General features: G+C 45.1%; 1 protein-coding gene across 2 annotated transcripts in view; it reads right to left on the bottom strand.

Annotated features, from left to right (window-relative positions):
- The window catches only part of LOC115143171 (rho guanine nucleotide exchange factor 25-like), a 59,362-nt gene that overhangs the window by 8,070 nt on the left and 36,964 nt on the right, over positions 1 to 14,328 (bottom strand). For both annotated transcript variants that reach the window (XM_065001821.1, XM_065001822.1), the window contains 9 exons: positions 11,579 to 11,706; positions 11,122 to 11,188; positions 10,757 to 10,860; positions 8,273 to 8,342; positions 1,538 to 1,627; positions 1,225 to 1,317; positions 671 to 721; positions 349 to 426; positions 3 to 194 (listed from right to left, as the gene is read on the bottom strand). In XM_065001821.1, coding sequence (XP_064857893.1) covers positions 3 to 194; positions 349 to 426; positions 671 to 721; positions 1,225 to 1,317; positions 1,538 to 1,627; positions 8,273 to 8,342; positions 10,757 to 10,860; positions 11,122 to 11,188; positions 11,579 to 11,706 — 873 coding nt within the window. The remainder of the gene's footprint in view (positions 1 to 2; positions 195 to 348; positions 427 to 670; positions 722 to 1,224; positions 1,318 to 1,537; positions 1,628 to 8,272; positions 8,343 to 10,756; positions 10,861 to 11,121; positions 11,189 to 11,578; positions 11,707 to 14,328) is intronic.

Here is a 14,328-nt window from a genome sequence, read left to right as displayed (position 1 = left end):
ACCTTGATGCTGTTTTTAAAGGTGTACCCTGGCAGAGAGAAGCCCTTCTTCCTATCGATTGGTTCACTGATAATGACCAGCTGTTCGAACAGGAAGACCCGCCTCTCTTTGGCACGGGACAGGAAGCTGCTGTCCTGCTCACTAACTGTAAAGGTGTCCTGCTGGAGCAGTTTCCCCTGGGCTGTGATCTTCCCCTGAGAGACACAGAGACACAGAGACAGAGAGACAGAGAGACAGAGAGACAGAGAGACCGAGAGACCGAGAGACCGAGAGAGACAGAGAGAGAGACATACACATAAGAAAACACAACATCATGTGGAGAACAGAGTCTGGTGTTGGGTATCTCACCTCAAAGCCCTGCAGTCTGCCCACGTTCATCATATCATTACATCGCTTGGGCACGAAACACATCACCTCCACCGCTCTCTGTGGGTAGAAGAGGAGGAGGGGTGGAGATAGGGAATGAGGGACATGAAATAGAGAGAGAGATGGTGTGGGATTGCAAAGACAATTATGGTTTGTAACTGAAAAGAGTACCTTTTTTTTCTTCGCTTTCTTCAATAGAGCAGGGAGATTAAACTGTGTGTGCAGTTTATAGTAATATCACAAGTGAGTATTGGAAATGTTTTGACCATGACGGTTTGTACCATAGTTTTGGGAGAACTCTCACCTCCAGCTCTGAGGTATCCCTTCCTGCTTTGGTGTAGTACTTCAGGAAGTCCTGAGGGATCCAATTAGAGGACAGTTTATTGAATGTTTTGGAGGGACTCTAAAAGGATTAGTCTACAAAATAGGACTGAGCTATATCTTGTGTTTCATCACGGAAGAGTTACATATTATCCACTGTGAGATTAGGGAGCTGATGAGAGGACCTGTGACTCTTGGGACAAAAGCTTTCAACATTAATCTCTAAATCACAGCTAAAGCTTCCACAATGCTGCGGGATGGCCTGTTTATTCTCCAGTGACTCCCAATCTATTTCTGCCTTTCTTTTTCATCATCTCTTGCAGTGACAGGTCACTCAATACATCTCTATTACGTGAAGACTCAAATCATCTGGGGCTAGATGACATCATGCTAATTGTATTCCACACACACACACACACACACACACACACACACACACACACACACACACACACACACACACACACACACACACACACACACACACACACACACACACACACACACACACACACACACACACACACACACACACACCTTGAGCAGTAGTTGGTATTTCATGATCCTCTGTACTGGTTTGATAAGCAGGTCGTTGAGTTGTAGTCTGTGGCCCAGCTGCTGCCTCAGCTCCTACAGAACCAGATAGGTTAGCTCCTCATAGCAACATACACAGAACTAAGGGCAGGTTTGGGTCAGTCAGACATAAACCAAGACAAAGAATGAGCACTGAAGATACACACAGTCAGAACCAGAGTTAGATAAATAAGAGGAATTAGGCTAGAACAATGCCTAAGTGGGGTTAAACTGCTCTTAAACTGTCCATGTAGTTGTACTGTGAAGAGTCACTCACCTCAAAATAGGTCTCGATATACTCTGAGACAATGTGCTCTGACTTGGGCTTGTTCTGACAGTACACTACGTACATGTGGAGACGCCGCTCCTAGAGGTCCAAAAACAAACACAGAGATGATGAGAGATCGATACCAGATGGTGGTGCATGTGGTCCGTGTGTGTGTGTGTGTGTGTGTGTGTGTGTGTGTGTGTGTGTGTGTGTGTGTGTGTGTGTGTGTGTGTGTGTGTGTGTGTGTGTGTGTGTGTGTGTGTGTGTGTGTGTGTGTGTGTGTGTGTGAGAGAGAGAGAGAGTGAGAGAGAGTTAGTGTGAGCAGGTCTGTGTGTGTGTGTGTTGGTGTGTAGGTTAAGTGCCTCCCCCAGCATGGCTGCTCTAAACCTCTTATCCCCCTAAGTTGGACTCCGTTCTCCTTCCCCTCCAGGCTCTTTTGAAGTCTGTTAAATAAGAGCAGGAACTTTGCCTTATTAAATGGTTCCGGCGGCTTGGTGGGAACCATTTAATTCGCCCCCTGCTTAATTAAACATGTTGGAGTAATGAAGGAACTGGGACGACAGAGAGAGAGAGAGAGAGAGAGAGAGAGAGAGAGAGAGAGAGAGAGAGAGAGAGAGAGAAAGAGAGAGAGAGAGAGAGCAAGGGGGAAGATAGATACAGTAAAAAATAGAGAGGAAGACAGAGGGGGAGACAGCAAGGCACTGTGAAACTACGCAAAATCAATTGAAGTGCTCCCTCTGTTTATTACTCTCTTTGTCTCTCTCCCCTGCTGCTGTTGTGTGGGAGAGGGCTGGTGTGTGTATCACATAATACAATTGCATTCGATGTGCAGTGGTACGAGGTAATTGAGGTCGATACTGTATGTACATATAACTAGGAATAAAGTGACTAGGCAGCAGTGTATTTTTAGGGCCTTCCTCAGACACCGCCTGGTATAGAGGTTCTAGATGACATGGAGCTCAACCCCAGTGAGATACTTGGCTGTACGCACTACCCTCTGTAGCGCCTTGTGGTTGGAAGCCCAGCAGTTGCCATACCAAGTGATGATGCAGCAAGTCAAGATGCTTTCAATGGTGCAGCAATACCCTAGATGCAGTTGCACCCCTAAAAACTCAAAACATTTCTCATAAGAAACTAGGTCCCTGGTACACAGAAAATACCCGAGCTCTGAAGCAAGCTTCCAGATAATTGGAACGGAAATGGCGCCACACCAAACTGGAAATCTTCCGACTAGCTTGGAAAGACAGTACCGTGCAGTACCGAGATCATCCTATTTTTCCAACTTAATTGAGGAAAATAAGAACAATCCGAAATTCCATTTTGATACTGTCGCAAAGCTAACTAAAAAGCAGCATTCCCCAAGAGAGGATGGCTTTCACTTCAGCAGTGATAAATTCATGAACTTTTTTGAGGAAAAGATCATGATTATTAGAAAGCAAATTGCGGACTCTTCTTTAAATCTGCGTATTCCTTCAAAGCTCAGTTGTCCTGAGTCTGCTCAACTCTGCCAGGACCTAGGATCAAGAGAGACGCTTAAGTGTTTTAGTACTATATCCCTTGACACAATGATGAAAATAATCATGGCCTCTAAACCTTCAAGCTGCATACTGGACCCTATTCCAACTAAACTACTGAAAGAGCTGCTTCCTGTGCTTGGCCCTCCTATGTTGAACATAATAAACGACTCTCTATCCACCGGATGTGTACCAAACTCACTAAAAGTGGCAGTAATAAAGCCTCTCTTGAAAAAGCCAAACCTTGACACAGAAAATATAAAAAACTATCGGCCTATATCGAATCTTCCATTCCTCTCAACATTTTTAGAAAAGGCTGTTGCGCAGCAACTCACTGCCTTCCTGAAGACAAACAATATATACGAAATGCTTCCGTCTGGTTTTAGACCCCATCATAGCACTGACACTGCACTTGTGAAGGTGGTAAATTACCTTTTAATGGCATCAGACCGAGGCTCTGCATCTGTCCTCGTGCTCCTAGACCTTAGTGCTGCTTTTGATACCATCGATCACCACATTCTTTTGGAGAGATTGGAAACCCAAATTGGTCTACACGGACAAGTTCTGGCCTGGTTTAGATCTTATCTGTCGGAAAGATATCAGTTTGTCTCTGTGAATGGTTTGTCCTCTGACAAATCAACTGTAAATTTCGGTGTTCCTCAAGGTTCCGTTTTAGGACCACTATTGTTTTCACTATATATTTGACCTCTTGGGGATGTCATTCGAAAACATAATGTTAACTTTCACTGCTATGCAGATGACACAGCTGTACATTTCAATGAAACATGGTGAAGCCCCAAAATTGCCCTCGCTAGAAGCATGTGTTTCAGACATAAGGAAGTGGATGGCTGCAAACTTTCTACTTTTAAACTCAGACAAAACAGAGATGCTTGTTCTAGGTCCCAAGAAACAAAGAGATCTTCTGTTGAATCTGACAATTAATCTTAATGGTTGTACAGTCGTCTCAAATAAAACTGTGAAGGACCTCTGCGTTACTCTGGACCCCGATCTCTCTTTTGAAGAACATATCAAGACCGTTTCAAGGACAGCTTTTATCCATCTACGTAACATTGCAAAAATCAGAAACTTTCTGTCCAAAAATGATGCAGAAAAATTAATCCATGCTTTTGTCACTTCTAGGTTAGACTACTGCAATGCTCTACTTTCCGGCTACCCGGATAAAGCACTAAATAAACTTCAGTTAGTGCTAAATATGGCTGCTAGAATCCTGACTAGAACCAAATAATTTGATCATATTACTCCAGTGCTAGCCTCCCTACACTGGCTTCCTGTCAAGTGCTGATTTCAAGGTTTTACTGCTAACCTACAAAGTATTACATGGGCTTGCTCCTACCTATCTCTCGGATTTGGTCCTGCCATACATACCCACACGTACGCTACGGTCACAAGACCCAGGCCTCCTAATTGTCCCTAGAATTTCTAAGCAAACAGCTGGAGCCAGGGCTTTCTCCTATAGAGCTCCATTTTTATGGAACGGTCTGCCTACCCATGTAAGAGACGCAAACTCGGTCTCAACCTTTAAGTCTTTACTGAAGACTCATCTCTTCAGTGGGTCATATGATTGAGTGTAGTCTGGCCCAGGAGTGGGAAGGTGAACGGAACGGCTCTGGAGCAACGAACCGCCCTTACTGTCTCTGCCTGGCCGGTTCCCCTCTTTCTACTGGGATTCTCTGCCTCCAACCCTATTACAGGGGCTGAGTCACTGGCTTACTGGGGCTCTTTCATACCGTCCCTGGGAGGGGTGCGTCAGTGAGAGTGAGTTGAGTGAGTTGAGTCACTGATGTGATCTTCCTGTCTGGGTTGCCCCCCTTGGGTTGTGCCGTGGCGGAGATCTTTGTGGGCTATACTCGGCCGTGTCTCAGGATGGTAAGTTGGTGGTTGAAGATATCCCTTTAGTGGTGTGGAGGCTGTGCTTTGGCAAAGTGGGTGGGGTTATATCCTTCCTGTTTGGCCCTGTCCGGGGGTGTCCTCGGATGGGGCCACAGTGTCTCCTGACCCCTCCTGTCTCAGCCTCCAATATTTACAGTATGCTGCAGCAGTTCATGTGTCGGGGGGCTAGGGTCAGTTTGTTATATCTGGAGTACTTCTCCTGTCCTATTCGGTGTCCTGTGTGAATTTAAGTGTGCTCTCTCTAATTCTCTCTTTCTCTCTTTCTCTCTCTCTCTCGGAGGACCTGAGCCCTAGGACCATGCCTCAGGACTACCTGACATGATGACTCCTTGCTGTCCACAGTCCACCTGGCCGTGCTGCTGCTCCAGTTTCAACTGTTCTGCCTTATTATTATTTGACCATGCTGGTCATTTATGAACATTTGAACATCTTGGCCATGTTCTGTTATAATCTCCACCCGGCACAGCCAGAAGAGGACTGGCCACCCCACATAGCCTGGTTCCTCACTAGGTTTCTTCCTAGGTTTTGGCCTTTCTAGGGAGTTTTTCCTAGCCACCGTGCTTCTACACCTGCATTGCTTGCTGTTTGGGGTTTTAGGCTGGGTTTCTGTACAGCACTTTGAGATATCAGCTGATGTACGAAGGGCTATATAAATACATTTGATTTGATTTGATTTGCAGCTGTATAACTTTTTAAGGGTCTGAGGGTCCATGCTAAATCTTTTCAGCCTCCTGACGGGGAAGAGTTGAAGGAGAGGTTGTTGTCCTTGCACCACACTGCTAAGTCACTGACCTCCTCCCTATAGGTTGTCTCATTTTTGGCGCTCCTGGGCACAGGGACTATGGCTGTCTCCTTGAAACATGTAGGTATTACAGATATTTCAGGTGTAATTTGAAAATGTCAGTGAAGACAGATGCCAGCTAGTCAGCACATGCTCTGAGTACGCGCCCTGGTAATCCGTCTGGCCCCGCAGCCTTGTGAAAGATAACCTGTTTAAAGGTCTTCCTCACATCGGCTACAGAGCGAGTGATCAAACAGTCATCCGGAACAGCTGGTGCTCTCATGAATGGTTCAGTGTTGATGCCTGGAAGCAAGCATAGAAGTAATTTAGCTCGTCTGGTAGGCTCGCGTCATTGGGCAGCTCCCAACAGGGTTTCCCTTTGTAATTCATGATAGTTTGCAAGCCCTGCCACATCAGACAAACATCAGGGCTGGCATAGGAGGATTAAATCTTAGTTCTGTATTGGCGCTTTGCCTGTTTGATGGCTCATTGGAGGTCTTAGGGGGATTTCTTATAAGCATCCGGATTAGTGTTCCGCTCCTTGAAGTGGCAGAACTAGCCTTTAGCTCAGTGCGGATGTTGCCTGTAATCCATGGCTTCTGGTTGGGATATGTACGTACGGTCACTGTGGGGACAACATCGTCGATGCGCTTATTAATGAAGCCGGTGACTGATATGGTAAACTCCTGAATGTCATCGGATTAATCCTGGAATATATTCCAGTCTGTGCTAACGAAACAGTCCTGTAGCTTAGCATCCGCTTCATCGGACCACTTCCCTATTGAGCGCATCACTGGTACTTCCGGTTTGAGTTTTTGCTTGTAAACAGGAATCAGGAGGATAAAGTTATGGTCAGATTTGCCAAATGGATGGAGGGAGAGCTTTGTATGAGTTTCCGTTTGTGGCGTAAAGGTGATCTAGAGTTTTTTCGCCTATAGTTGCACGGGTTACATGCTGGTAGACATTAGGTAAACTGGATTTCAGTTTCCCTGCATTAAAATCACAGGCCACTAGGAGAGCTGTCTCTAGATGAACATTTTCCTGTTTGCTTATGGCCCTATACAGCTCGTTGAGTGCGATCTTAGTACCAGCATCGATGTGTGGGGGTAAATAGACAGCTACGAAAAATATACTGTGGATGAAAACTCTCTTGGTATATAGTATGGTCTACAGCTTATCGAGCATGACCTCTAGAGTTCATTAATATTAGAGATTGCACACTAGCTGTTGTTAACATAGAGACACACACCTCCCCCTTGAGCTTCCACGAAGCTGCCGTTCTGTACTGCCGATGCATAGAAAAAACAGCCAGATGTATATTATCCATGTCCTTGTTCAGCCAAGACTCAGAGAAACATTGGATATTACAGTTCTTCAGGTCCTGTTGTTTGGATAGTCTCGAACGGAGCTCGTCCAGTTTGTTTTCCAGTGATTGTACATTCGCCAATAGAATCGAGGGTAGAGGTGGTGTATCTACTCGCCGATGTAGGGGTGACCGCACGTCATCCTCTCTTACACCGTCTCTTTCTCTTCCGACTCCCTGGGATTAAAGTCTGTGTTTGCCTATAGAAAATAATGTATGAATGTGTGTACGTGTGGAAAGGGGAGCAACTTTAGTTTTAGAAGTGGGGGAGACATATTGTTATTATATTTTTTTATTTTATTATCCAGTCGGATAAACACTCCAAACAGCCTACCTGACTGCTGGGAGGCGTCTACATGGTCCTAAATCACATCGTTGGCTCGTTTTGTATCGCGTTTTCTATCGCCAAGAATAAACTGGGGGGACAAAAATGCAATTTGGGAATGGGGAGGGGGGGGTGCCCCTGCATGTACACGGACTGTTTCCTGCTACGATCCTGTCCTGCTCTTCCTCTCACTTGGACCAATTTTTACTGTGAGATCAGCACACAAAGCACAGCTGTTTGTGTGTGTGTGTGTGTGTGTGTGTGTTTGTTTGTTTGGGAGTGTGCACTAAGTACCAACACAGCTGTTTATTTGCTTTCAATGTAATTTATTGAGCTATTCTGGCTTATTTGGTTCCACAGTTTCATCAACAGTCTGGCGTTTTAACACTGGCTCTTTGTAATTGGATCTGTGAGCTGTGACCACAGCATAGTAAAAAGCTCTGTTGATAATTATGCCTGCACTTATTATTATTCTACTGGCTTTCCCCTGTCCTCTCCTCCAGGCAGCCTGAACAATCAAGACATATCTGGCGGCAGTAGGTCAGAGACAGAGACTCTAAACACAGTTTTCTGAAGAGACCAGTACTTCTTACCAAACACACAGAAAAACACAGAGATAAACCCTGGAACTTCATTCCAAATACAAGCAAACACAATCAAATACAATGTAAGGAGCTAGGTTTTCATGGTGTCTGCAAATAAAGAGTCACACTTGTGCAAACTCACACACACTCATTTTCACAAAGACACACACACACACACACACACGTGCAAACACATACGTCCACTCACACGCATACACACACACTAGACACACACACACACACACACAGAAGACACACAGACTCACATGCTTGATGAAGAGTTGGGCCAGTCTGTTGGGCTCAGCCACACACTTCTCCAGCTCCCCCAGAAGATAGCTACGACACAGAGCAGAGGGGGTCAGAAACCAGTACACACTCTTCTACACACACAGGCAGAGGGGAAGAGACATAGACACACACACACAACTTCCCCCGAGAGTACAAACCAGTAAGAGCACCTTCATAATATTGAGTTGCATCCCCTTTTGCCCTCAGAACAGCCTCAATTCGTCGGGAGCGTTCCACAGGGATGCTCGCCCATGTTGACGCCAATTCTTCCCACAGTTGTGTCAATTTGGCTTGATGTCCGTTGAGTGGTGGATCATTCTTACAGTTTTTTCCAACTGCTTACACAAGTTTTCAAAACTGTCTCCTTTTTTTCAAAACTCTACACACAATTCCCAAAACTGCACACACAAAATGCAAAATGCCTCACATCTCCTTCAAAATGTAATACTGCATTCAAAATGCCATGAACACATGTTGAATGAAGCATTTGCATCAAATGGCAAACACTGCTTTCATAATAGTACATTTTTGGATATACCATGTAAACACTGTTGTTCTAAATCTAAAGCTCTTTGGTCTTTCATAGGCTTATATCTACATTTCAATACAATGTTCTACAGTGAAAGTAATCTGCTGAGATGGGTAACAAGTACACTGTAAACACCAATGCAATGTAGAAACAGAAAATATTTATTAGGCCAAACATTACTGTTGTATACAGTAGCATACAACAAAATCATAAACATATGTAAACCAAAAGTATATTCTTTAGAATACAGTAAAGAACACAATTGTGTGTGTGGCATCCCAAGGGGGCAGTACATGAATTGGTAGGGGGGGCGCAGTCACCAGTGCTAAGCTACGCTTCATCTCTTCTCCGGCCTGAGTCTGGCCACGATACTTCGTCCACATCACAAGATAGGTTTTCTCTTGCCAAACATCGAGGGAAGAATCTCCTAGCATGGCGTATCCAACCTTGGACAGAGGCAACCTCTATGTCCCCACATAGACCATATTTATAATTGCAGTCTCTTGTACATCTGTAAACAAGCATCCTCGTCCTCCATGATGTCTTTGCCTTTCCACTCTGTACAGAATTCAAACACAATATGTGTTCAGCATAGGAACTGTAAACAATGTACAAAAAAATGTAGTACAGCATGATAACCAACCTTATTCATTCAATGCAGTGCAGTAAATGGATGGCTTAGAGTTAAAAATGTTTATGCAATACTATGAAGTCATACATATTTTACAGTACATTACTGTAATGCTAAAATAGTCATTAGATAGTTGCATACCTGTTCTCATTTCTGAAGGTTCGAATTATGGACGCCACTGTAAATCGACTCAAATTGGGCTGGACTCTCAGTCCAGCCTCTCTCATGATCAACAAATGTTGCCCTAATCTCATTAGAGATCTGACCTTTGACCAATTTATAGGCCTATACTACAGTAAAGCAGTGATTGGTTAGTGATCATTTATAAGCTAAGTGTTTGCACATGTGAGGAGTGTGTGTGTGACCTGGTGAATAAGTGTAGCATTTTGATTGGTTGTGTTTCGAAAAGGAAAGCAAGTCACTTCCTGTTAGATTTTTGTGTTTTAGGTTGAGAATTGTGTGTAGTATTTTGAAAAAAGTGTTTTATGCAATTGACAACTGAGTCAAAGGCTGAGAAATAGCTTATGGGTTTTCACATTTGGTGTGTAGTTTTGCACTTTGAGTGAGAGGTTTCAAAAATCGTGTGACATGAAAAGATTTTGTGTGTAAGCAGTTGGAAAAAACTGTAATACACATGGGAAACTGTTGACTGTGGAAAAGCCCAGCAATGTTGCAGTTCTTGACACACACATATCCGTGCACCTGGCATCTACTACCATACCCTGTTCAAAGGCACTTAAATATTTTGTCTTGCCCATTCACCTTCTGAATGGCACACATACACAATTCATGTCTAACTGTCTCAAGGCTTAAAAATCCTTCTTTAACCTGTCTCCTCCCCGTCAGCTACACTGATTGACGAGAATGTAACATTAATAATGGATCATAGCTTTCACCTGGATTCACCTGGTCAGTCTACAGTATGTCATGAGCAGGTGCCCATAATGTTTTTTACATTCAGATGTACACACAGAGACACAAACACAGGAGAGAGAGAAATAGATGCACACACACGCACACACGTCCGCACAGAACACAGGAAATGTCTGACACAGCCAGGTGGATTCGGTGTGACAGAATAAGACTGTGATAGTGCTGATAAATATGCTCCAGTCTCAGTGTGCACTCCAAAACAGGAAACACTTCAGATTAAGGGTGCTCAGTATACACGTATACAGGTACAGTACACACACACACACACACACACACACACACACACACACACACACACACACACACACACACACACACACACACACACACACACACACACACACACACACACACACACACGAGACCTACTCTTTATGCCAGTCATAGATCTGGTGAATGTTCCCGAACACTATCTTGTCTTTGCCCTTCATGTCTTCTGGGATCCCCTGACTGGCCATGCTGGCCATGTAGCCCTGGGCAGAGCAGAGGAGACACATACACACATACATGCATAGATCAGTGCTGAGGGGTCACACACACCACCGCAGGAAGGAAAATATGGCTACTTCACAGAAGAGCATCTGGCTATAGTCATCTTTGTGTATATGGTAGAGAAAATAGGGCAACTGCTATGAAATAACAAAAAATGGAGACTTGAAGTGTACTTTAGATCATACAAATAACTAAGAAAGGTGTCTGCATCAAACATGGTAGATGATAGATTTGTCACACACCTCCACTATGAATCCCAGGTCGTCAACATACATCTTCTCTGTCTCTATCAGCTCTGTCAGCACATATCTGGGGAAAGGGGGGAGATAGAGAGAGAGAGTTGGCTGCAGTAAAATAGGGCAGCCATTAAACAGTGTGACTTCTCTCATAACAGTGAGGGATGGGGTTCTCCCAGAGTGGAGAACCCCATCCATCACACCGTTAGCTCTCATCATCATAGTAATTGCGCCCCAAATTACGCCCTATTCCCTATAGTGTGCTACTTTTAACAAGGAGTGCACTGTGTAGGGAATAGAGTTCCAGTTGGGGAGCAACCAGAGACTTAATGGCTGAAGCACCAGGAGCACTCAGATGCTGCATTGTACTGTGGTGGAAAACTGACAGTCCAGCCCATTAATGAGATAGGGGCTATGAAGACTGGACACAGTGTGGGTTGACGTGGAGGTCACCATCACCTACATGCTCTTCTCTAAGGCACTCCTCCTGTCCTCTTCACTGTCCATTGTGGCTGACCATTGGCTGGTTGAGTCATCAATCAGGGAGGAGCCATCTTCTTCTTCCAAGAGAATGGTGGAAGATTGATGGTTCTGAAAGCAGAGGGCGGAGAGGTGAGCTCATGTATTCACTCCAGGTCCATTGACTATATGCTGCTGTACAAAGATGTCTGCTGTACAAAGAGAACATAGAGTTCAGGCCAGACAGACCGACCGACAGACAGACCAACAGACCGACCGAAAAACAGACCCTTCATTAACTGGACCTCATCTGCGGCTGGCGGCTGGTTCCTAATCCAGAAAGCAGACGTCCATGGGAATGTGAGCGAGGAAATAGGGAGAGTGCAGGACAAGGCCAGCACCCTGTGGGTTGTTCCAGGAGGGAGACTCCTCAGGAAAAGGACAGCATTCTGTTGGCTGTTCCAGAAGGGAGACTCCTCACTACTTATCCTCTCGGAAAAATACTGCCTGCTGTGCCACTCCAAACCCACAGTAATCCGATAGCAATAAGCGTTTTTCCATCTCTCTCCCTCTATTAATTTTTCTCTCTCCCTCTCTTTTTATTGAAACTGCTGAGGTTATTTTAAAGTTTTACATGTACTGGAGAGAGTGAGGGAGGTGTTGAAAGCGAAATGATGAATAGAGTCAAATAGTCAGATACACAGAGGGGGAACGAGGGGTACATTTTGTGTGCCAGAAAGGGGTTCCCTAGGTCAATTGTTTCCAAACTCCATTCCTCGAGTACACCCAAAAGCATACAGTGCATTTGGAAATTATTCAGACACCTTGGCTTTTTCCAAATTTACTTGCATTACATTGATCAAATAAAATGTAATCCCTCATCAATCTATCGGTCTTCTGGTCAGGCTCCGTAGACGGGCACACCGCCCACCGCTCCCGAGTATACTACTTGCCAATGTCCAGTCTCTTGACAACAAGGTAGATGAAATCCGAGCAAGGGTTGCCTTCCAGAGAGACATCAGAGATTGTAACATTCTCTGTTTCACGGAAACATGGCTCACTCAGGATACGTTATCAGAGTCGGTACAGCCACCTGATTTCTTCACGCATCGCGCCGACATAAACAAGCATCTCTCTGGTAAGAAGAAGGGAGGGGGTGTATGCCTTATGATTAACGAGTCGTGATGTGATCATAACAACATAAAGTCCTTTTGTTCACCTGACCTAGAATTCCTTACAATTAAATGCCGACCGCATTATCTACCAAGAGAATTCTCTTCGATTATAATCACAGTCGTGTACATCACACCCCAAGCAGACACCCCGACAGCCCTGAGAGAATTTCATTGCACTCTATGTAAACTGGAAACCACATATCCTGAGGCTGCATTTATTGTAGCTGGGGATTTTAACAAGGCTAATCTGAAAACAAGGCTCCCTAGATTTTATCAGCATATCAAATGCGCGACCCGGGCTGGAAAAATTCTGGATTTTTGTTATTCTAACTTCCGCGACGCGTACAAAGCCCTCCCTCCCCCCTTTCGGCAAATCTGACCACGACTCCATTTTGTTGCTCCCAGCATATAGACAGAAACTAAAACAGCAAACGCTCGTGCTCAGGTCTGTTCAACACTGGTCCAACCAATCTGATTCCACGCTTCAAGATTGCTTCGATCACGTGGACTGGGATATGTTCCCGGATAGCGTCGAACAACAACATTGATGTATACGCTGATTCGGTGAGCGAGTTTATTAGCAAGTGCATCGGTGATGTTGTGCCCACGGTGACAATTAAAACCTTCCCCAACCAGAAACCCTGGATTGATGGAAGTATTCGCGCAAAACTGAAAGCGCAAACCACTGCTTTTAATCGGGGCAAGGTGACCGGAAACATGACCGAATACAAACAGTGTACCTATTCCCTCTGCAAGGCAATCAAACAAGCTAAGCGTCAGTATAGAGTCACAATTCAATGGCTCAGACACAAGAGGTATGTGGCAGGGTCTACAGTCAATCACGGACTACAAAAAGAAAACCAGCACCGTCGCGGACCCTGATGTCTTGCTCCCACACAAACTAAACAACTTCTTTGCTCGCTTTGAGGACAATACAATACCACTGACACGGCACGCTACCAAAACCTGCGGTCTCTTATTCACCACAGCCAATGTGAGTAAAACATTTAAACATGTTAACCCTCGCAAGCCTGCGTCCTCAGAGCATGCGCAGACCAGCTGGCTGGTGTGTTTACAGGCATATTCAATCAATCCCTATCTCAGTCTGCTTTTCCCACATGCTTTGAGGGCCACCATTGTTCCTGTCCCCAAGAAAGCTAAGGTAACTGAGCTAAACGACAATCGCCTCGTAACACTCACTTACGTCATCATGAAGTGCTTTGAGAGACTAGTCAAGGATCATATCACCTCCACCCTACCTGATACCCTAGACCCACTCCAATTTGCATACCGCCCCAATAGGTCCACAGACGACGCAATCGCAATCACACTGCACACTGCCCAAACCCATCTGGATAAGAGGATTTCCTATATAAGAATGCTGTTCATCGACTACAGCTCAGCATTTAACACCATAGTACCCTCCAAGCTCGTCATCAAGCTCGAGACCCTGGGTCTCGACCCCGCCCTGTGCAACTGGGTCCTGGACTTTCAAACGGGCCGCCCCCAGTTGGTGAGGGTGGGAAACAACATCTCCACCCCGCTGATCCTCAACACTGGGGCCCCACAAGGATGTGTT

The sequence above is a fragment of the Oncorhynchus nerka genome, linkage group LG15, assembly GCF_034236695.1.
Source record: "Oncorhynchus nerka isolate Pitt River linkage group LG15, Oner_Uvic_2.0, whole genome shotgun sequence".
Lineage (NCBI taxonomy): Eukaryota > Metazoa > Chordata > Actinopteri > Salmoniformes > Salmonidae > Oncorhynchus > Oncorhynchus nerka.
Note: the sequence above shows the minus strand (reverse complement) of the source record. Positions and strands in the feature narration are given on the sequence as shown.